This window comes from Hyla sarda, chromosome 5 (assembly GCF_029499605.1).
Source record: "Hyla sarda isolate aHylSar1 chromosome 5, aHylSar1.hap1, whole genome shotgun sequence".
Taxonomy (NCBI): domain Eukaryota; kingdom Metazoa; phylum Chordata; class Amphibia; order Anura; family Hylidae; genus Hyla; species Hyla sarda.
In genome coordinates, this window is record NC_079193.1 from 190,793,078 (window position 1) to 190,818,468 (window position 25,391).

At 44.6% G+C, this 25,391-nt stretch overlaps 1 protein-coding gene across 2 annotated transcripts in view; it reads left to right on the forward strand.

Moving 5' to 3' along the window:
• Nucleotides 1-25,391, forward strand: part of RETREG1 (reticulophagy regulator 1) — a 173,222-nt gene that overhangs the window by 15,376 nt on the left and 132,455 nt on the right. For both annotated transcript variants that reach the window (XM_056520939.1, XM_056520940.1), the window contains exon 2: nucleotides 13,312-13,418. In XM_056520939.1, the coding sequence (XP_056376914.1) occupies nucleotides 13,312-13,418 (107 nt within the window). The remainder of the gene's footprint in view (nucleotides 1-13,311; nucleotides 13,419-25,391) is intronic.

Genomic DNA, 25,391 nt, shown 5'->3' on the forward strand with positions numbered 1-25,391 from the left:
TTTAGTATGTATGCTCAATGGGGGAGATTTATCAAAACCTGTCCAGAGGAAAAGTTGCTGAGTTGCCCATAGCAACCAATCACATCACTTCTTTCATTTTTTAGAGGCCTTTTCAAAGTGAAAGAAGCGATCTGATTGGTTGCTATGGACAACTCAGCAACTTTTCCTCTGGACAGGTTTTGCTAAATCTCCCCAATTGTGAGGAGATATTTCAAAACCTGTGTAGGGGAAAAGGGGTACAGTTGTCCATAGCAACCAATCAGGTCACTTCTTTCACTTTTCAGAGGCCTTTTTAACCCCTTAAGGACCAGGCCATTTTACACCTTAAGGACCAGATTGTTTTTTGCAAATCTGACCACTGTCACTTTAAACATTAATAACTCTGGAATGCTTTTAGTTATCATTCTGATTCTGAGATTGTTTTTTCGTGACATATTCTACTTTAACTAAGTGGTAAAATTTTATGGTAACTTGCATCCTTTCTTGGTGAAAAATCCCCAAATTTGATGAAAAAAATGAAAATTTAACATTTTTCTAACTTTGAAGCACTCTGCTTGTAAGGAAAATGGATATTCAAAATAAAAAAAATTTTGGTTCACATATACAATATGTCTACTTTATGTTTGCATCATAACATTTATGAGTTTTTACTTTTGGAAGACACCAAAGGGCTTCAAAGTTCAGCAGCAATTTTGAAATTTTTCACAAAATTTTCAAACTCACTATTTTTCAGGGACCAGTTCAGTTTTGAAGTGGATTTGAAGGGTCTTCATATTAGAAATACCCCATAAAAGACCCCATTATAAAAACTACACCCCCCAAAGTATTCAAAATGACATTCAGTAAGTGTATTAACCCTTTAGGTGTTTCACAGGAATAGCAGCAAAGTGAAGGAGAAAATTCAAAATCTTCATTTTTTACACATTTTTTTAATTCTTGTAGACCCAATTTTTGAATTTTTGCAAGGGGTAAAAAGGAGAAAATTTTTACTTGTATTTGAAACCCAATTTCTCTTGAGTAAGCACATACCTCATATGTCTATGTAAAGTGTTCGGTGGGCGCAGTAGAGGGCTCAGAAGGGAAGGAGCGACAAATGGTTTTTGGGGGGCATGTCACCTTTAGGAAGCCCCTATGGTGCCAGGAAAGCAAAAAAAAAAAAACACATGGCATACCATTTTGGAAACTAGACCCCTCAGGGAACGTAACAAGGGGTAAAGTAAACCTTAATACCCCACAGGTGATTCACGACTTTTGCATATGTAAAAAAACAAAATTATTTTTACCTAAAATGCTTGGTTTCCCAAAAATTTTACATTTTTAAAAAGGGTAATAGCAGAAAATACCCCCCAAAATTTGAAGCCCAATTTCTCCCGATTCAGAAACACCCCATATGCGGGTGAAAAGTGCTCTGCTGGCGCACGACAGGTCTCAGAAGCGAAGGAGTCACATTTGGCTTTTTGAAAGCAAATTTTGCTCTGGGGGCATGCCGCATTTAGGAAGCCTCTATGGTGCCAGAACAGCAAAAAAAAAAAAAAAAACACATGGCATACCATTTTGGAAACTAGACCCCTCGGGGAACGTAACAAGGGGTAATGTGAACCTTTATACCCCACAGGTGTTTCACGACTTTTGCATATGTAAAAAAAAATTTTTTTTTTTACCTAAAATGCTTGTTTTGCCCAAAATTTTACATTTTTTAAAAGGGTAATAGCAGCAAATACCCCCCAAAATTTGTAACACAATTTCTCCCGAGTACGGCGATACCCTAAACCGTTGCCTTGAAAGAAGACAGGGCTCCAAAGTGAGAGCGCCATGCACATTTGAGGCCTAAATTAGGGACTTGCATAGGGGTGGACATAGGGGTATTCTACGCCAGTGATTCCCAAACAGGGTGCCTCCAGCTGTTGTAAAACTCCCAGCATGCCTAGACAGTCAGTGGCTATCTGGCAATACTGGGAGTAGTTGTTTTGCAACAGCTGGAGGCTCCGTTTTGGAAACAGTGGCGTACCAGACGTTTTTCATTTTTATTGGGGAGGGGGCTGTGTAGGGGTATGTGTATATGTAGTGTTTTTTACTTTTTATTTTATTTTTTGGTAATATAGTGTTTTTAGGGTACAATCGCACGGGCAGGGGTTCACAGTAGTTTCTCGCTGGTAGTTTGAGCTGCGGCAGAACATTTGCCGCAGCTCAAACTTGCAGCCGGATACTTACTGTAAACCTCCGCCCATGTGAGTGTACCCTGTACATTTACATTGGGGGGGGGGGGGAGAAACATCCAGCTGTTGCAAAACTACAACTCCCAGCATGTACGGTCTATCAGTGCATGCTGGGAGTTGTAGTTTTGCAACAGCTGGAGGCATACTGGTTGTGAAACACCGAGTTTGGTAACAAACTCAGTGTTTTGCAACCAGTGTGCCTTCAGCTGTTGCAAAAGCTACAACCCCCAGCATGTACGGACAGCGGAAGGGCATGCTGGGTCTTGTAGTTATGCAACAGCTGGAGGCATACTAATTTGGCTGGGGATGCTGGGGATTGTAGTTATGCAACAGCTGGAGACACACTGGTTTGCTACTTATCTCAGTGTGCCTTCAGCTGTTGCAAAACTACAACTCTCAGCAGTCACCGACAGCCAACGGGCATGCTGGGAGTTGTAGTTATGCAACCAGCAGATGCACCACTACAATTCCCAGCATGCACTTTAGGGCGGAGCGGGTTGCGGGAAAACCGGCCGACGAATCAGGGCAATCGTGAGGTGGCACCAGTGCCACCTCGCCCCTGCTGGCTAAGGCTGTTCGGGGCCGTCTCCAGTGACCCGATTGACCCAGAATCGCCGCAGATCGCTGGACTGAATTGTCCAGCGATCTGCGGCCATCGCCGACATGGGGAGGCATAATGACCCCCCTGGGCGATATGCCGCGATGCCTGCTGAATGATTTCAGCAGGCATCGGGCACCGGCTCCCCTCCGGCTAGCGGCGGGGGGCCGGGAATGGACAGGACGTACTCCTACGTCCTCGGTCCTTAAGGACTCGGAAACGGGGGCGTAGGAGTACGTCCATGGTCCTTAAGGGGTTAAAAATGAAAGAAACAATCAGATTGGTTGCTATTAGCAATTGCACCACTCTTCCTCTTCACAGGCTTTAATAAATCTCCCCCAATGTTCATATTACTTAACTGAAAAGTATTTTTAAAGTCGGGAGGATATGCATGCTAGCATTCTGCTGCAGTGGCCAGGATTGAAGCTAGATCCAAGCCATTTTCCAACTTAGATGTCATGGTCAGTAGCAACAGCGTCATCTATGGGGCCTGCCAGTCCTGCCATGTTAGTGAGTCAGGACGATATAGCATAATGTTTTAATAATGCTGGGACAAAACTGCACCAAAATCACTTCTAATGTATTCAAAGCGTATCCTTGCTGTTAGAGAAGGGGTACTTACTTTGTATTGTTACTGGCTTCTAACCTATGGGGATGCCTTTTAGACTTGGCTATGATTTATTCAGGCCTCTTTTACAATAGGCGTCTTGCTGCTAGATACCTGTGGTATGATAAATAGTAATAAATTGCCTCTACCTTACATGGCCTTGCTATGATGCGTCAATAACTCTGTATGACTTGCTGTACAATCTATAACCTGATAAAAAGTAGCTTTCCATAATAGTCTTTATGGACCTTTCACAATAATGTTTTGTTCCTGTTTGTCATTAGGACTATAAATGAAGGATAGGAGACATCCTAGTACTTTAGACAGACATTATGCATGTAAATAATCAGCAGTGATTAACTAACTTTGCATAACTGAATAGTAAAAGCGAATATAGGAAACTTTGTAATATGTTATTGGAGAAAAAGAAAACTATCGGTCTCCTTTCTTACCCCTTCACCCCATAACACATAATTAACTCTAAAAAACAGATAAAATTCCATTTTGAAAGAGGGATCAGGTTACATGCTGCCTATAGAATGGGGAAAGGAGTTATCTGTAGAGTGAGAAGCATAGAGAGAAAAAAAGAAGCTGCTAAAAGCTCTACTGAGTGCTATCCCTCACCACATGGATTGACTTACTCCAACCTGCTTTTCACTTCTTGGATAGGAGCCCACTGTCATTACAACTGTAAGCTAAACAGAAAAGTCATGTCTGACAGCCCGCTTGCTGTATATTCATTGCATAAAAGTACACATTAGATGGAACCAGACGTGCAACTGCTATCAGCAGAGTCCCATAAACATTAGCCATGTTCCCATTCCCTTACCTTTGATCCTGTAGGAAATAAACTACTGTCAAAAGTGTCTGGAAGCGGCTTAGTTCCTTCTCCATATTGTGCAAAGATGTAATATCAGCTGCGTGTGTATGTTTATGGTGGATTTGGAAGAAATGTGGCTTGTGTCAAAAATGCCTCCATAATTAGCCAACAAATATTTGGACTAACCTTAGACTAGACGGATGTACGGATATTTCTTCAATAGTCTGAGCATTGTTATAAATCTGGTGCATTTTAGAATGTTATGTCCAAGGGAGGAATTTACCATTGTACAATCGTATTGGATTTATTTTGCCCCATGCGACACCCTTAGAAATCTACATCAGCTCAGAGCTGCAAGCAGGTGTAAATTGTAGTACTAGAAAATTTTGCAATTTTTTGACCATCTGCGTCAGGCACAGACTTTATTAAAATTCCCCTTTTATGTCTGCACTGACTGGCTGTTAGACAGTATTAAAGGGGTACTCCCGTGGAAACTTTTTTTTTTAAATCAACTGGTGCCAGAAAGTTAAACAGATTTGTTAATTACTTCTATTAAAAAATCTTAATCCTTCCAATACATTTTATGAGCTGTATACTATAGAGGAAATGCTTTTCTTTTTGGATTTCTCTGATGTCATGACCACAGTGCTCTCTGCTGATATCTGCTTTCCATTTTAGGAACTGTCCGGAGCAGCATATGTTTGCTACGAGGATTTTGTCCTGCTCTGGACTGTTCCAAAAATGGACAGCAGAGGTCAGCAGAGAGCACTGTGTTCGTGACATCAGAGAAATCCCAAAAGAAAAGCATTTCCTCTGTAGTATACAGCCCCTAAAAAGTACTGGAAGAATTAAGATTTTTTAATAGAAGTAATTTACAAATCTGTTTAACTTTCTGGCACCAGTTGATTTAAAAAAAAAAAAAAAGTTTTCCATGGGAGTACCCCTTTAAGACAGTATAAGTAAACACTGTCATAGTTGTTGAATGCTTTCACATTTGCCTTATACATGTATATAATTTCCAGCAGGGATGGGACAAGCTGCTAAGGATATCAACACAAACCCCCACAATAAGGGGAGGCAGGAATTCCAATTTAGAACAATTTACAAAAACCCAGAGCACAAAGCCTGGGACACTAAATTCCCTTATTAGACTTAGCTTTTATTACTTATCTCTTAAAAATATAATAGGTGACCAAACAAAAGATTAAAAGAATAATGTCACTGTGCTTTGCTATATTTCACTTTCAAGGATTGAAATGTTCCATATCATAGTATATAGTCTATCACAATTGATTCTGCAGTACTCTTGAGCATTTTGAGCATTGTTGTGCACCCACAGAGCACTTTACATACATAATAAAGGGTAAAACACTACATATACACCCCCTTACACTGTCCCCCCAATAAAAATGAAAACATGTTTGCTTCATGTTCCTCCTGATGACGGTGCTCATGCACTTAAACATGTAGAGGGGGGCAATATCTGAGTTTTTAATGTTTAAAGGGAACCAATCATCAGATTTTACCCTATATAACGCTTGGTAAAGCGTTATATAGGGTAAAATCTGTATTTTCACCATTCCCGGGGGATGCTCCTGCCCCCAGGGATGGTGAAGATATGAAGTTATAAACTAGTCACTGCCGCCTCCGTAAGTAGTCACCTGGGCGGGGAGCTCTTCTCCCCTACTCCTGTTCTTCGGCCGGGAGCGACGCCTCCTCCGCTTGATTGACTGGCCGCGTCATCACTCTGCTCCGTCTGTTCAGTGAGCGGAACGATGACGCGGCCCATCAATCAAGCAGAGGGGGCGTCGCTGCCGGCCGAAGAACGGGAGTAGATGAGAAGAGCTCCCAGCCCAGGTGACTACTTACAGCGGTGGCGGTGACTAGTTTATAACTTCATATCTTCACCATCCCTGGGGGCAGCAGCATCCCCCGGGAATGGCAAAAATAAAGATTTTACCCTATAAAACGCTTTGCCAAGCGTTATATAGGGTAAAATCTGATGATTGGTTCCCTTTAATGTGTGAATGCACCCTGTACATTCAGATGGGGAGGGGGTGGGTGGCAAACCTCCAGCTGTTGCAAAACTACGACTCCCAGCATGCACTGACAGACTGTGCATACTGGGAGTTGTACTTTTGCAACAGCTGGAGGCCCACTGGTTGGAAAACCTTCAGTTAGGTTCTGTTACCTAACTCAGTATTTTCCAACCAGTGTGCCTCCAGCTGTTGAAAAACTACCACTCCCAGCATGTACTGCTCGCCGAAGGGCATGCTGGGTAGTTGTGCAACAGCTGGAGGTACGCAACTACAACTCCCAGCATGCCGAGACAGCTGTTTGCTGTTTGGGCATGCTGGGAGTTGGAGGTTTGCAAGATCTAAAGGGCCACAGTTTAGAGACCACTGCAAAGTGATTTCCAAACTGTAGCCCTCCAGCTGTTGCAAAACTGCAAATCCCAGCATGCACAAACAGAAAACAGCTGTCTGGGCATGCTGGGAGTTGTAGTTTTGCAACATCTGCAGGACTACAGTTTATAGACCACTGTATAGTGGTCTCAAAACTGTAGCCCTCCAGATGTTGCTAGGCAATTACTCACCGGCTTCTGTAGGATCGCCGCACCAGGGAGCTGCATCGCCGTCCTTTGCCGCCCGCCACTGATCGCTGATGGTAAGTGGACCTCCAGCGCCAGTCACCGTCGGTTCCCCTGTTCTGCCCGGACTGCTGTGGGTGGGCAGAATGGGGGAACCGAACTTTAACCCCCCATCCCCGAACTGCTATTGGTCGGTCGCTTCTGACCGACATATAGCAGGGATAGGAGGGGTGGTACCCCTGCCACCTCACTCCTATCCATTCAGGGGGATCGTGGGTGTCTTGGACAACCCCAATCTCCGATTTTTTCCAGGTCACCGGAGAACCATATGACCGCCGGCGATTTGAATTCCCCGGCGATTTGCGGCGAGATGGGGAGTCTCAGGACCCCCCTGGGCCTTGGCACGGGATGCCTGCTGATAGATATCAGCACTCATCCCAGTCCGGTCCCCGCTCGACGCGCGCTGGGGACCAAAATTCCCATGGGTGTACAGGTACGCCCTGTGTCCTTAAGTACCAGGATGTCAGGGCGTACCTGTGCTCCCTATGTCCTTAAGGGGTTAAGGTACACGCAGCCGCACTGCTCAGATCTTCTGTGATACCGGGCAGTGGCTAATATAGACGCATTGAATACTATTACAGTGAACTTAATCGCTTACAGACAAAATTAACAGGCAACACTAAAATAATGATTATTAACCTCTTCAGCCACTCAAATATTAGGATTCACAAATTGTTTTTATTGCTTCAAAGAACAAATAATAACATATTCCCTCATTATCCCCAATAACTTGGAGGATAAATCCATATGAAGTGATTATAATTATGAGTGATTAGAGTGATAGTTACCAGGTAAGTATAGTATTAAAGCTATTATATTCATTTCAATAGTAGGTTAATGTTCTGTAAGTCTAATAACTATCCTAGGACATAATAGTTGCCAAGTGATATGTGCCTTAACCTATGTGACTACAAATATAGTCAATTCTTCCAGTGTTACAACATATAATAGCATAAAGATCTTTATATTATATTGACAGACACATTTTGTTATCATAGCAGATACGAGGGCTATCACAATAAATACAACTAATTCGTCATTTAATTGGAGGGTAAATTTGTCACCTAAATGCCCATTGAATACCATAGAAAACAAATATATTCACAAGAAAGCTGAAAAAGAAAAACCTTCATTTAGACCCGATGGAGCCATATATTTGAGCCTATGTATCCATCTTGCCTCTTCTTTAACAAGATTGGAATCAATATTGCCCTGTCTAGGTCCCACACGTAATTGACACAAACCTATAAACTTTCAAATTCCCACCATGCTTCAAATGGACATGGCGGGATAAAGTAGTGTCTTTTTGAGTTCGGATAGTGCTGAGATGCTGAGAAATTCTCAGTCTCAGCTCCTGCGTGGTCTTGCCCACATAGATGCTTGGGCAAGTACATATGGCCACATAAATCAAGTTCTTACTGCTGCAGTTGATAAACTGCCGGATTTCATACATCCGTGAATCAATAGGTTTAGTAAATACTCTCGATTTTTTAATGTAAGGGCAGAAGGAACAATGCCCGCAAGGGAATGAGCCAACAGTTCTACTAGTTAACCAAAAGCTAACTTTTTGGCCAATGTCAAGATGAATTTGGACTAATTGGTTTTTCAGATTAGGACCTCTACTAAATGTTACACTAGTCTTACTTCCGATCAATGGAGCCAGATATGTATCGGATGTTAGAAGATGCCAATTCTTTCTCAAAATACTCATTATTTTATCAGTATAGCCATCATAAGTGCTGAATTTTTTCAACCTGATCCCTCTTATGAGACTCTCCTAACAGGATACGTCTGTCACTAATCTTAGCTCTATGGAAGGCTTGTTTTAAATGCCTCTGGGGATATCCCCGTTGTCGGAATCTTTGGAACAGGTCATCACTTATGAATACTGATTCAAACGAACAATTGCGCCAAACGAAAGTATTGGAATTCTTTTCTTTAGCAATTCCGGATGCCAACTTTGCCAATGAAGTAAAGCATTGGCAGAAGTTGGTTTTCTGAAAATCTGGGCTTTTATCCTGTAATGGTCATCAATATAAATGTGAAGATCTAGAAAATTTATGGACCTACCACCCACCTCTGAGGAAAATAACATACCTAGGTCATTAGAATTCAAAAGATCAACAAAAGAAAGAAAAAGTGAAGCATCTCCGTCCAAAAAATCAGGACATCATCGATATAGCATCCCCAAAAAGTGATGTGATTAGTGAAAAAACTCAAATCCTCTGAAAAAACACACGTGTCCTCCCACGATCCAAGAAAAAGATTAGGGTAATTAGGTGCACAAGAAGATGCCATAGCCATGTCTTGTGTTTGATGGCAAAAAGTGTCATTTAATGAAAAAAAAAATTGCATTAAGAGGAAGTTGAGAAGTTCAAGAACAAATGAGTTATGTGCAGAAATAAAAGTGCTGCGTGCATTAAGAAAATGTGCCTAATATTACTATATAAACTCTCGACATCAAGACTGGCGAGTATTGTTGTGTTGTTCATGGAAATGTCTTGGAGTTTTAGGACAGTATCCTTTGTATCTTTAAGATACGATGGTAAAGAAATTACGAAAGGAGCCAGGACCTTATCTACATAGACACTGGCACCTTGACAATCGTTGCCAGAAAATATTGGCCGTCCTCGTATGGGGTTGACAGTTTTGTGAGTCTTAGGCAAAGCGCAAAATGTCGCTATGGTCGGATGTGGATTATAAAGGTACTTTTATTCATCAAAAGAAATTAGTTGCTGGTCCTTTACTTTTATCAACAATTTTTTGAAAACCCCCAGGTACTCAATAGTGGGGTCAGAAGATAATACTTCATACTTGTCTTTATCTGAAAAGAGGTCTATTACCATTTTCACATAGTCCGAATAGTTGAATGTGCTGACAACAAAATCACACAAAAATGATCAATGGAAATCAAATTTATCAACTCATGGAGGTCTGGATATGGAGTCACTCTCAAAATCAAAGTGGAAAACCTCACTACAGACTGATCCAACTTTGATGTAATGTCCTTAAAAGAAGTCAAAATGAGGCTCAATATTGTGTGTGGCCTCCACGTGCCCTTATGACCTCCCTACAATGCCTGGGCATGCTCCTGGACAGTCTGTGGTGCAACGTGGTGTTGGTGGATTGAGCGAGACATGATGTCCCAGATGTGCTCAATTGGATTCAGGTCTGGGGAACGGGCGGGCCAGTCCATAGCATCAGCCTTCCTCTTGCAGGAACTGCTGACACACTCCAGCCACATGAGGTCTAGCATTGTCTTGCATTAGGAGGAACCCAGGGCCAACTGCACCAGCATATGGTCTCACAAGGGGTCTGAGAATCACCTCTCGGTACCTAATGGCAGTCAGGCTACCTCTGGCAAGCACATGGAGGGCTGTGCGGCCCCCCAAAGAAATGCAACCCACACCATTACTGACCCACCGCTCCAGACTCTGTCACATCTGTCACATGTGCTCAGTGTGAACCTGCTTTCATCTGTGAAGAGCACAGGGCGACAGCGGCAAATTTACCAATCTTGGTGTCTTCTGGCAAATGCCAAACATCCTGCAGGGTGTTGGGCTGTAAAAACAACCCTCACCTGTGGACATCGGGCCCTCTTATCACCCTCATGAAGTCTGTTTCTGACCGTTTGAGTGGACACATGCACATGAATTAACTAATTGGAGGTCATTTTGCAGGGCTCTGGCAGTGCTCCTCCTGCTCCTCCTTGCACAAAGGCAGTGGTAGCTGTCCTGCTGCTGGGTTGTTGCCCTCCTATGGACTCCTCCACGTCTCCTGATGTATTGGCCTGTATCCTGGTAGCGCCTCCATGCTCTGGACACTATGCTTACAGATACAGCAAACCTTCTTGCCACAGCTCGCATTGATGTGCCATCCTGGATCAGCTGCACTACCTGAGCCACTTGTGTGGGTTGTAGACTCCGTCTCATGCTACCACTAAAGTGAAAGCACCGCCAGCATTCAAAAGTGACCAAAACATCAGCCAGGAAGCATAGGAACTGAGAAGTGGTCACCACCTGCAGAACCAGTTCTTTATTGGGGGTGTCTTGGACAGTGTGATTTCACAGAAGTGTGATTGACTTGGAGTTACATTGTGTTGTTCAAGTGTTCCCTTTTTTTGAGCAGTGTATATATTTTATTAAAAAAAAAAAAGGAAAAAGATGGAAGACGGCACTCCAATGGTAATTGTCCACAGAAATGTAAAGTTTATTGGCCCATCAACATACATGGATGCAACGTTTCGACGTATTGATCTTACAATAAGGGCCTAAGTATGATTGATAAAGCCCCTATTGTAAGGTCGAGACTTTGCATCCTTTTATGTTGCTGGGCCAATAAATGTTACTTTGGACATTTACCATTGGAATGCCGTCTTCTGTCTTTTTCCTTTTTTGTGGATCATAACCTTGGTCAGGCTCTGCGGACTGGCAACCACGGACTTATAAGTTCTCTACACTGTGCGCAATTCATACCTATTTTTTCCATATGTATATATATATATATATATATATATTAGGGATCGACCCATTATCGGTTTGGCCGACATTATCGGCCGATAATCACGATTTTGGACATTATCGGTATCGACAATTACCATGCCGATAATGCCCCGCACCGCCCGCACCGTGACCGCCCCCCATCCACCGACCCGCTGCACCGCGACCGACCCCCCCCCCCACCGACCTGCCGCACCGCGTCGCACCCCCCACCGCCCCGGCCCCATTGCCTCCCCATCCCTGGTTTTATAATTACCTGTTCCCAGGGCCCGGCGTCAACGTTACTTCTGGCTCCTGCTGCGTCCTGCGTTACGCTGTGTGCAATGACGAGTGACGCGACGTGACGTCACCGTCAGTGCGCACAGTGACAGCTCAGGAGGACGCACTCGGAGCCAGATGTAGAGTGGACCCCGGGCCCCGGGAACAGGTAATTATAAAACCGGGGATGGGGGAGGCAATGGGGCCGGGGCGGTGCAGTGGGGGGTACGACGCGGTGCAGCGGTAGGGGGCGCGGAGCGGGGGCGGTGGCAGTGATAGGACTCAGGACCCCCGGACAGGCAGGGGGAGAGAAGCGGGTGGCGGCGGCGGTCTATGGCACCGCAAAAGCTGCTGCAGTTCATTGATTTAAAGCGCCCGCTTTAAATCAATGATCTGCAGCGGTGGGGGGGGGGGGGGGGGGTAAATAGCCGATAACTTATACCGGAATATCGGTATAAGTTATCGGCTATCGGCCCTAACCTCCACAGATTATTGGTATCGGCCCTAAAAAAACGATATCAATCGATCCCTAATATATATACCATATTTATCGGCGTTTAACACACATTTTTTAGGCTAAAATTTTTAGCCTAAAGTCTATCTGCGTGTTATACGCCGATAAGCCGCTGCAGTTCAATGATTTAAAGTGGGCGATTTAAATCAATGAACTGCAGCGGCTTTTGCAGGTCCAGAGACCTGCCGTCGCTGCCCGATTCTCTGCCCCTGCCTATCCTGGGGACCAGAGACTGCTGGCGCCGCTGCCCGATTCTCTGCCCCTGCCTATCCTGGGGACCAGAGACTGCTGGCGCCGCTGCCCCATTGCCTTCCCTATCCCCGGTTTTTCTGACCCCGCAGAAGCCCCCAGGAAAGGCAGGGGGAGAAGGGCCGTTGCTGCCCGCTTCTCTCCCCCTGCCTTTCCTGGGGTCTGGAGCCCTGCTGTCGCCGCTTCTCTCCCCCTGGCTATCGGCGCCGCTGTCCCATTACCTGTTGCCGGGGTCGGGTCCGCGCTGCTTCTGGCTCCGGTGTGACGTATCCTGCGTCGTTGCTATGCGCTGCGCAATGACGAGTGACGTCGCGTTGAAGACGTCACTCGTCATTGCGTCTCGCAGCGCATAGCAACGACACAGGAGATGCCACACCGGAGCCAGAAGCAGCGCGGACCCAACCCCGGCAATGGGGCAGCGGCGCCGATAGCAAGGGGGAGAGAAGCGGCGGCAGCAGGGCTCTAGACGCCCTCTCTCCCCCTGCCTTTCCTGGGGGCTTCTGCGGGGTCAGAAACAGTGTATCGGGGTATACACATGCACACATGCAACCTCATTTTACCAAGGATACTTGGGTAAAAAACTTTTTTTACCCAAATATCCTTGGTAAAACGAGGGTGCGTGTTATAGGCCGGTGCATGGTATACCCCGATAAATACGGTATATCACTATACACTGTTATATTGTTGTTTTTTTTTATTATGTAATTGTGTTATTGAGGTCCATACATTAAAATCTGGTATAACGATGATGCTTGGATTTGTTACTACAGTATAAGGAGTGTTCTATCAGAGCAGCTCAGATACTGCCACTATTCCTGATGTCATGGGTCATGGTGTGTGCATGCAATACAATATAAAGGAGCAAATTTTGATGTTGTCATCATCTTTTCTTTTTTTCAGGTACCTTGCTGTTACTCCATGGAGAATATATCATTTGTTATCGCTCATTTTAATTGGACTTGTTTTGGTTCAGATTATCAAACATTTTTTATTGTCGAGAAGTCGAGGTAAGCAGTTTTATAAATAGTAAAATACTATATACAGCAATACAGTGGTCCCACGACTTACCATGGCCTCGACGTATGATTGTTATAACTTACGATGGCTTCTCAGAAGTTGAGTTCAGCATCAACTTATGATGCGCTGGCTACCATACGTCAGGTGTCATCACTGTACTGAAGCAGCTGTTCCATTACTACAGCCAGCTGCTTTAGTTGTTGCATGCCACCGCCGACACAGTGAGTGACAGTTACTCACTGTTTCTCAGTTGAAATTCCGGTACTTCAAACATGTTGCATAGAAGCGGGCCTGTGTCCCCTCCCTGGGCCCCCCATCCTCATTTGGAGTGATGCACAGTACTTGCCAATCAACCTGCAGCTTCTTGCTGAAGGCATCCAATCACTGTTCATCCCACAGAGCTGCCCACCCACTTTCCAGTGAGAATTTTCAGTCACTAGAAGTCCTTGTGTGATACAGTCTGATGCCTGTGTCCCACCCAGACCAAGACCATGTACAAAACAGGTACTGTACTGTGTATTAACACACATCACATACATTCAGTACATTCCATACTGCTTTCTTCTTTCCCTGTATTGGGAACATGTTCCAGTATTTTTCTGACAGCTGCAGACCTTCAATGTAGTTTCCTTACAGCTGGGAAGCAGTCCTTCCTTATAGACTGTGTAACAGACTCAGAGATCAACCAATGAATAGGTAAATGTTAGTTAATTGGCTGATCATATCTTTTATGTAGGCATTAATATAATAGTTTATCATTATCGACTGCACATTAACCTGTGTACTTGGCCAATGTGTTGCCTAAAATGATGATGTGACTTTGACCCCTCCTTCCCCCCGTACTCTCAGAAATTGATTAAAGGGATATTCCAGCGTTTCAAGTGTCTGATACCAGAGGTCTGAACTTTGCTATCTCTATAACAGAGCCCCAAATCTCTTTACTGTATGGAGCGCCGGGTCAGAGTGCTGTACTATTCTGTGGATTTGGGATACGTTTTAAAATGCGGAAATACCCCTTTAATCAGCTTTAAACAGTACATGGTTTATTTGTACTGTTTGTATGTTTGTTTTTCTTTATTTTTAAGTTATCATAGTTTGGGCTGTCATTTCTGGGGCTTTGCAGCCAATTAAAAGTTTTTCATAGAGTTATGGACTCAACATGCAAGGGTTTCAGCATACATGTAAACATGGAGAAATGGTTTATGTTACTGGTAGACAAGGTGTTCAGTCCGGAATTATAAGGATGAAGTTGTGCATTGGATTAAAGACCTATTTTTATATGGGGACGGTATTGTCAGGCATAGTTTGTCTATGTGCCTGACAAAAAGACCTGGTTTGCGTTGAGATTTTGCTACTTTTTACTGATCTATGCTATGCTTCCCCAATGAGTAGTGCTTACCACATAGGTTTAACACAAAGCAGGCGGGATTACCCCGGCATGCCAAATTTACCACAATTTAAGCCTATTAGTTCTTCCTGCTTTATATCGTGATGCCTATAGATTAGATAACATTGCCATGGGGACAGTTCTTGAAATCTGTGTTAGGCTGGGTTCACACTACGTTTTCTTCCATACGGGAGCGCATACGGCAGGGGGGAGCTAAAAGCTCGCGCTCCCGTATGTCACCGTATGCGCTCCCGTATGTCATTAATTTCAATGAGCCGACCGGAGTGAAACGTTCGGTCCAGTCGGCTCATTTTTGCGCCGTATGCGCTTTTACAACCGGACCTAAAACTGTGGTCAACCACGGTTTTAGGTCCGGTTGTAAAAGCGCATACGGCGCAAAAATGAGCCGACCGGACCGAACGTTTCACTCCGGTCGGCTCATTGAAATGAATGACATACGGGAGCACATACGGTGACATACGGGAGCGCGAGCTTTTAGCTCCCCCCTGCCGTATGCGCTCCCGTATGGGAGAAAACGTAGTGTGAACCCAGCCTTAGCTATGAGCTGACATAAATTTTAGCTGTAGTTACATCAGTTTGTCTCATACATTATAGTAAATTTGGTGGGCCATGCCACCTTAATGTATAAAGAATGTATAAAGAATGTTCTGCAATTTGCGACTTGTTACCTATTTGCACTGGACTCTGTAATTATTATGAAGTGTGTGTGTGTGTGTGGTGTGGGGGAGGGGGGGGGGCTTAAAGGAAAAATGTCAGATATTTTCTCCCGTACTATCCACAGTACTGGTGGATAGTGCGGGAGACGCTGATTAAAACAAGCCCTACCTTACCCGGATCCGCCCCGGCCGTTCGCCCGCAATTGTAGTTTTATTCTATGTGTATATATTGCTGTAACTGGCACGGGCGGGGCTTCTGCCCTGACCTCAGCGCCGCTTATGAATATTCAGGAGGTCGGGATAGGAGGACAGGATAGATGGACTGGATAGGAGGACGGGGTAGGAGGACGGGAAAGGAGGACGGGAAAGGAGGTCGAGATATGAGGACGGGAAAGGAGGATGGGATAGAAGGACGGGATAGGAGGACGTGCTAGGAGGACGGGATAGGAGGACGAGAAAGGAGGACAGGATAGGAGGACGGGATAGGAGGACGGGATAGGAGGACGGGATAGGAGGACAGGATAGGAGGACGGGAAAGGAGGTCGAGATAGGAGGACGGGAAAGGAGCTCGAGATAGGAGGACGGGAAAGGAGGTCGAGATAGGAGGACGGGAAAGGAGGTCAAGATATGAGGACGGGAAAGGAGGACAGGATAGGAGGACGGGATAGGAGGACAGGATAGGAGGTCGGGATAGGAGGTCGGGATAGGAGGTCAGGATATGACAACAATATATGAGGACGGGATATGAAGTCAAAAGCTTCCTCCTTTGTTGATTTTCCTCCCCAACAGGGATTAGGAAGGAAAAACCGGGCAACGCCGGGTACTCAGCTAGTCTAAGATAAATAAAAATCCAAGAATGCTTCTTTAATAAAAACCGAATCCAGAGTGCTCTGGACCTCTTAATGACCTTAGGCACATAGCCAAGACAACACAGGAGTGGTTTAAGGACAGCTCTGTGAATGTCTTTGAATAGCCCAGCTAGAGCCCTGACTAGAACACAATCGAACATCTCTGGAGAGACCTGAAAATGGCTGTTGCCCGACGTTCCCCATCTAACCTGACAGATCTTGAGAGGCTCTTCAGTGAAGAATGACAGAAATTCCACAAATCAAGGTGTGCAAACCTTATGGCATCATACTAGGTCTGCACAATATATCACAATCAAATCCCTGGAATTGTGTTTTGCGATATGTAGTGATTTTGCCCCTTCGCTAAATTTTGTGATTATTTAGTTACTACTTTGAGGTGAAACAGTGAGACCTACAGCACAGGAGCTGACTTTCAGGTGAAACACTGGAGCAGCTGATCCTGCCTCCGGTCCCGACGGCGGCTGTATGCTAAGCCTCCGTTTAGCGCGGCACCTCCAGCATGAGTTTTACTGTTTCTCCTCCCAGCATTTCCTAGTGCTGGGAGGAGGTGACTTAACCCCACCACAGCTTGCCGCCTTTTATATATGGCGCAGCCATGTGGCGGGTCTATGAAGCAAGCTGAGGAGCTGATCTCGGTTTATGCTGGCTAATGCTAAACATCACCAATCCATGTAATGGCCGGCATTAACCCTTTAGACACCACAATCAAAATTGATTACGGCGTCTAAAATGCCAAAAACACATGCTGGTAAGCTCAGTGAAGCTGATCAGGACACCCCCAGCAAAACCCGCAGGGTCCCAGTCAGCTGAGAGGATGGGTAGAGGTTTCCTTCCTGCCTGCGATTCATCTGATCAGCGCTCCAATAATGCAGGCAGCCTCAGCAGCCTGTAGTAATGGAGTGCCGATAACACTGATCAATGCTGTACTATGGGCTCCTATGGCACAGCACTTATCAGTGTCTGCAGTCACAAGATTGCAAGTGATAGTCCCCAATGTGTCTCCAGCTGTTGCAAAACTACAACTCCCAGAATGCCTTGACAGCCTGTTCCTGAGCGTAGAACCGACTAGACCCCCCCCCCCCCCTTCATATCGGCAATCGCCGCAAATCGCCAGCCAATTCAGACCAGCGATCTGCGGCAACACCACCAATCACCCTCCGTACTTTACTGGGAGGTGGCAGTGTTGCCATCCCCCAAGACAGCTGTGATTGGCCGGTCGTATTGACTGCACCAATCTCAGCACTATGGAGAGGGGGAGGAGGGTGTAGGAGCATGTTGCTCCGTTCTGCCCACCACACTTCTGTGATCTGGTGAGCAGGACGGAGCCCTGTGCTGCAATCTTCCCCCCTCAGAGAGAAAAAGTGCTATCTGGCACCCTTTTTGTGCCGTCTGGCACATTAGCGATTAGGGAAAGCTTTAGTTAGGCAGGGAAAGCTTTAGGTGGTAAAAAAAATATATATCATTTTTTTTTTTGCGGCGTACCATCACTGCAGGTCCGCAGCACTTTTAGCTGCGGGACCTGGGCCCTACAGTGTCGCTGCGGTCTGCCCCCAGCCTTTTTCTGGGCGCAGACCTTTTTTTTTTGCATAGTGTGGCCGTATAAAAGAGCGGCCCGCCACCATTAGCTAATCGCCCACCCACCGCTGATCAGTCCCCTAGTACTGATCAGCATTTTTTTTTGTGGTGCAGGCGCTTTTTCGGGGATTATAAGCACCTATAGGCGGTCCGTGCCCCCAGAAGTAGGCCATTGCTGTGTGGATGGACCATACCTTTGTGTGGCCTGCCCCACCCATTTATCACTGATCAGCTTTTTTTTTTTGGGGGGGGGGGGGGTTCAGGCGGGTTTTTCTTTTTCGTTTTAGTGATTTTTTATTTTATTTTCCGTGGGTTTTTTGTACTGGGGTCTTTTTCTTTTTTTAGTATAGTTTTTTATTTTATATTTTTATATTTTTGTTTAGTTAGGTGGAGGGTGTGGGTTAGGGTAGGGCAAGAAGTAAAGCACACACCACACACACTAATAAAGTTTTCCCTCCCACACACACACATACACCTGCCCCCATTAGAGTAGGGAAATGGCCCACAGGGCGTTATCAACGGAGGAGGCATATGCCTTACTTTCCTCCGACACTGAAAATGCCAGTGAGGGTGAGGAAGACCCCACCTTCCTTATTTCTTCCTAGTCCTCCTCATCATCTAGTGATGATGAGCCACCAAGGCGGCGGAGATGCCGCCATGCGAGGCCGCAAACCTCCTCTGCTTCTGACCCTGTGCCCCATGCTAGTACGAGTCCCCCTGGCGTTTGTACTAGTCAACCCCCCCCCCCCAGCAAAGTTCACTGGTACCCCCTACCAGAGAACTTGTCTGTGACAGGTTCACAGAAATGGACTTAGTTTTGTTTTTAGTGACGACTTTGTGAATCCAAGGGTTGACCAGACGAATCTGTACACCCAACAGTTCGTCGCCACAGACCCAGGCTTCATTTTAGCTAGACCCAATGAATGGCATGCCGTCCATGCTGCCGAAATGAGGACATTTTGGGGCCTCGTGCTGCATATGGGCCTAGTTAAAAAAAACAAGGTCAGGCAGTACTGGAGTGGGGATGTCCTCTACCGGACCCCACTCTACAGAATGGCCATGACCCGTCTCCGGTTCAAGGCCATTCAGAAATGTTTGCATTATGCTGATAATGCGGCATGTCCCCCCCCCCCCCCAAAGTGATCCTGCATATTACCGCTTGTATAAAATCAAGCCTGTCATCAATCACTTCGGGGCCAAATTTAGGAGGCCTATGTCCCTGTAAGGGAGGTCTCTATTGATGAATCTCTCATCAGCTTTAAGGGGATACTCAGCTTCCGGCAATACATCCCATCCAAGCGGGCGAGGTATGGCGTGAAGATGTATAAACTTTACGAGAGTACCTCAGAGTACACTTGCAAGTTTATGGTGTATGAGGGATGAGATTCCCATATTAAACACCCAGAATGTCCCCCCACTCTGGGTGTTAGCAGGAAAATCGGTTGGGGCCTTTTGCACCCATTGCTAGAAAAGGGTTACCACCTTTACGTGGATTACTTTTATAATAGTATCCATCTGTTCAAATCCCTCGCCGCCAGATCCACGGTCGCTTGTGGGACAGTCCGGAAAAATCAAAGAGGCCTCCCGACCTATCCCCTCCACACACCTATCCCCCCGGGGTGGGCATCATTTTTACTGTTGGCTATACTCTGGGTCATCATTTTGGAAAAATTGCCATTTTCATTTTCCCCAAACTACATCATCCATTCCTGCAAAATAAATTTAGGGAACACCCGTCTGTTCCAAATGTCCATTTCCCCCCTATACACCTTCCCTACGGGATGTACTGTTTGTAATAGGCTCACATGTGGGTGTTCCTTTCTTGAATTTTCCTCTGAATGTATGTAACTGTTAGTTAGGTCAGTAAGAAACATTGGCCTCAAATGCGAAGAGTTCTCCCTCATGAGCTATGTCTTATTTCCAGGCAACCAATTCGGAGTCACATGTTGGTTGTTCACAGAATGATGAAGCAGCGCACAAGCTAAAAATTGCAATTTTCAAAAGCTACCCTTCATCCATTCCTGGAAAATAAATTTAGGAAACACCTGTGCATTCAAAATGTCCTCTTTAGCCCTATTTCTGTAATGGTGTCACATGTGGGTGTTTCTTTTTTGCATCTTCCTCTGAATGTATGTAACCGTCAGCTACTGATATGCCATAGGCGTCAAATGCAAACAGACCTCTATGTCTTCTGAGCCTTGTTGAGCGCCCGCCCAGCACGTTACCCCATATGTGGATGTATTTCCATAGTCAGGGATAAAAGCCCTCCAAAATTTGTAACCCAATTTCTCCCATTACCACTTGAGAAAATGTTAGAAATTGGGTAACCCCAGCATTTTAGTGTAAAAATATCACATTTTTCAATTTACGGTCCACTGTTCAAAAAAACCTGTGAGGTGTAAGTACTCACTATCCCCCTTGTTACCTTCTTTGAGAGGTGTAGTTTCAAAATTGTGGTCGCTTGCCAGGTTTTTTTTTTTAGATTTTATGCTAGATCCTCGACCATTGCAGTGTAAACGTACATGGCCTCCGACTTCAATTCCAACAAACTTTTAACTCCAAAAGCCCAATGGTGCTCCTTCTATTCTGAGCATTGCAGTGCACCCGCAGAGCACTTTACATCCACATATGGGGTATTTTCTTTCTCAGACGAAATTGCACTACAAATTTTGGGGGCCTTTTCCCCTAATACCCCATGTGAAAATAAAACATTTGGGGTAACACTATCAATATAGTGTGAAAAATCAAATTTTTCACTTTTACGGCCCACTGTTCAAAAAACATGTAAGGTGTAAGTACTGTAACCCTTGAGGGGTGTAGTTTCAAAAATGGTGTCACATGTGGGGGAGTTTTTGCTGTTCTGGCACCATGGGAGGTTTGTAAACACACATTTCCCTTGACTTCAATTCCAGCTAAATTCTCTCTCCAAAAGTCCAATGGCGCTCCTTCTATTCTGAGACCTGTAGTGCGCCAGCAGAGCACTTTACGTCCACATATGGGGCGTTTTCTTAATCTGGAGAAATTGGGCTTCAAATTTTGGTGTCCATTTTCTCCTATTACACCATGTGAAAATGAAAAATTTGGATTAACACCATCATTTTAGTGTTAAAAATAAAAATCTTCACTTTTACGGCCCACTGTTCAAAAAACCTGTGAGGTTTAAGTACTCACTGTAACCCTTGTTATGTTCCTTAAGGGATGTAGTTTCCAAAATGATGTCACATGTGGTGGGTTTCTGCTGTTCTGGCACCATGGGAGATTTGTAAGTGCACATTTGTAAGTGTAAATTCTCTCTTCAAATGTCCAATGGCACTCCTTCTGTTCTGAGACCTGTAGTGCGCCAGCAGAGCAATTTACGTCCACATATGGGGCGTTTTCTTAATCGGATATTGGGCTTAAATTTTTGGGGTCCATTTTCTCCTATTACACCATGTGAAAAAGAAAAAATTTGGAGTAGCACCATCATTTTAGTGTGAAAATCAAATGTTTCATTTTCTCGTCCAAGTTCAATGCAAACCCCTCAAACACCTGTGAGTTGTTAAGGCTCACTGTACCCCTTGTTACGTTCCCTGAGGGGTGTAGTTTCCCAAATAGTGTGCCATGTGGATTTTTTTTTTTTTTTTTTTTTGCTGCTCTGGCACCATGGGGGCTTCCTAAATTAAATGTGTCCCACAAAAACCATGACAGCAAAATTTGCTTTCCAAAATCCCACAGTTGCTCTTTCCCTCTTGACCCATATTGTGAGCCTGCAGAGCACTTTATGTCAACATTTGAGGTATTTCCATATGCGAGAAAAATTGGGCTACAATTTTTTTTTTGGGGGGGGGGGGGCTTTTTCTCACTATACCCTTGTAGTAATGAAAAAAAACGGGGCTACATGAACATGCAATGTTAGTGTAAAAAAAGGAGATGAAAAAAGGAAAACTTGGCATCAGATGTGTGACATCAGGCGGGTGGCAGGATCAGAATAATAGCTGAGGCAGGTAAGCACTTTTGTAAAAGTGTTAGTGTGCACAAGGAAGTATTGAGGATATGGATTTCGTAAAACTAAACTTTTAAAGGGTACCTCTCATCAAAAAAACTTTTTGAAAAACAGGCTGTGAACAAAGCAGGCTGGCAGCTCTGAGTGTTTAGGACTCCAGCATGAGTCAGAAATGCTTGCTGACAGGACTGATCGGGAAAAATACAATAGAAAGAAGCATATTTTTCATTAACATGCTATTGGAAAGTTATTCAACATATATTTTAGATTATTGAATGTTGAATAACTTTCCAATAGCATGTTAATGAAAAATATGCTTCTTTCTATTGTATTTTTCCCGATCAGTCCTGTCAGCAAGCATTTCTGACTCATGCTGGAGTCCTAAACACTCAGAGCTGCCAGCCTGCTTTGTTCACAGCCAAACAGGCTGGTAGGGAGACCCCTAGTGGTCATTTCTTCAAAGTGGAAAATTAAATAGAAAGAAACTTATTTTTTAATAACATGCAATTGTAAAGTTATTCTGCATACATTAATCTATAATATATCAAAAGTTTATTTGATGAGAGGTACCCTTTAATAAAATTCTTAGGATAAAATAAATGTACACAAAATTGTGGGGAAATCAAACAAAAGGAAAGGTGTGCAACAAACACCATGTGCAACCTACACCACCAAGTATTGATGTGATGCAAAGACCTCTAAAAGGTGGAAGGGAACAATGTATGGTCCATTGTAAGCGTCTGTGTTTGAGGAACCCACCGACTGTTGATTGGGGGTGTCAGATGTCACTTGGGATGAAGTGAATGACCGTGTTAACCAATCAATGACGGCAGATGGGTTGCTGGTCGAGACACGACTGCCAGCTGATACCGGGAGTTCAGGCCTCTCGCTGTGACTCCTGCTGCCACTCGCCCCTAGTCTGCTGCGACCTCTGCCTGGGCCTGGTGAATTTAGGCCTCTGCCACTACTCTGTGCACGTCCTGACACTTCTCTGCCTGACATACTTAGTGCGTATATGAGGGATGGACAATACCCTCCACTACGCTTAAAACAGTATTTGTCTACAATACCAGCAGGTGTGTACTTTTGGCTGGCCTTTCACAGTAGCTAGGCCCTTAAGACTTTAACAGGAACAAAATGGTACACCACTTAAATGTACGTTAGTGGTATGCACTTATGAGGGGAGTACAATACATTCCCCTATGCTTAAAACAGTATTTGTCTAGAACACCAGCAGGTGTGTACTTTTGGCTGGCCTTTCCCAGTAACTAGGCCCTTTGGACTATAACAGGAACAAAATGGTAAACCACTTAGATGTATGTATTAGGTATGCACTTATGAGGGGAGTACAATACGCTCCACTACACTTAAAACAGTATTTATCTAGAACAGCAGCAGGTGTGTACTTTTGGCTGGCCTTTCACAGTAATTAGGTCTTTAGGAATATAACAGGAACAAATTGGTACACCACGTAGATGTACGTACGTGGTATGCACTTATGAGGGGAGTACAATTTGCTCCACTATGCTTAAAACAGTATTTGTCTAGAACAGCAGCAGGTGTGTACTTTTGGCTGGCCTTTCACAGTAACTAGGCCCTTAAGACTTTAACAGAAACAAAATGGAACACCACCTATGTACGCACAGGTTACACTTAATAGAGGACAATATGCTCCGCTACGCAACCTGTATTATGCACTAATAGCAGGTGAAAATGGCTTTTAGTGCTCTGATCACCCTAACTGGCTGGCTACTATTAGCTTTTTAGTTGTTGTACACACCAGTGCTGCAGCACACAGTCGCTGTGTACTACACCCAAAATTGCACTTTCTCTCAATCTCTCTCCCTTCCCTATCAGTGCTGCTAGGCTGGATTTGGCCTTGAGGTGAATCACTGCTGTAATACACCCAAAATTGCACTCTCTCTCTCAATCTCTCTCCCTTCCCTATCTATCAGTGCTTCTAGGATGGATTTGGGCTTTAGGTGAATCGCTGCTGTAAAAATGTTTTTCTGTGCAACACATACTGCTCTGTCCCTCTCTCTCTGCATTAGAACGCTGCAGTGACTGGCTGCAAGATGGCTGCCAATTATATAGGGCTGTGATATCACAAGGGTATTTTTCCTGAAATTCGTAATGAATTCGGATTCATCAGATTCGATTCGCTAGGGGTCAGAGGAGGAAAATTTAAGCATATTGAATTTTTTTATATCACTTTGTAGAATTAACCCCCGCCCCAAAAGTTGAGTCCGTCACACCCCCTCCCATAGACTTTCATTAAGGGGGTGGGCTTAACATCATGAGGGGTCGTGGCAGACCCTCGCAGCACACACAGCATTTGGAACTAAATGTTACGATGGCCAGTGGAGTACCCCTTTAAAGGAGGTCACTTACTCCCAGTGCTCCCTCCAATGCGGCTGTGCTGCACCATAGAGAAATGCAACAGTGCCGGAGAGTGGGCAGACTAGACTATACCATGCACATGAAACGCGGAGGAGAAATTAAGCGAATTTCTCCCAAATTCATATCCTATTCCTCCATTTTATGTTCAATCAATGAACATGAAATTAAGGAGGGCTTGGCTATATGAAATAAGAGTATTGGATATGAAATGTGAGGATTACACCATCTGTTTATTATATCAAAATTACAAATCAAAATCGCAATATTTTCCTCCATAATTGCAATCACACATTTTTCCCATATCGTGTAGCCCAACATCATACCCAAGAAGACTGGAGGCTGTAATTGCTGCCAAAGGGGCTTCAACTAAGAGCTGAGTAAAGAGTCTGAATACTTATAAATTTGTTTTCCCTACTTGTTTTACCTAGCCCAAGTAATTAAAATAAATTACACCCCCTATATAAGGCCCCCTCCCTAAGGCCATGTTGCTTAATAACAAGAAGAAAATAAATAAATAAGGGAGGGAAATTGTGTGCTGCTGTTAGAACTAAGGGAAAACAAATTTATGTTAAAAATTAATGTTTCCCTGTCGTCCTAACCAGCAGCACAAGTGGGGACTTAGCAAGGAACAAGTACAAAAAGGAGGGACTAAGGAAAGCGGCACTTAGGATGGATTGCCCAAAGGCCAACTCTTCCGAACATCTGGCATTAACCCTGTAATGATTAATAAACTTATTATGCGTGCTCCAGGAGGCAGCAGCGCAAATTTGTTCCAGAGGAACTGCTTTTCTCTCAGCAAAAGAGGTAGCAACTGCCCGAGTAGAATGGGCAGTCACAAAGAAAGGAGGAGTTAAATCCTGGGCTACAAAAGCCCCCCGGATTGCCTCTTTGAATCATCTACTCAGATAGGGTTTAGAGGCTTTGTTAGTTGACTCTGCTCTAGAGTGTGCAACAGTTCTCAAGACCTCCGAAGAATGCCCACTACCTAGTAGGGTCCTGCCAATCTCCAGGTTGTCAGATTGAGTCTCCTCAGATCTAGGCAGGAGCCTGTGTTGTGAGACACAAGGTTCTGC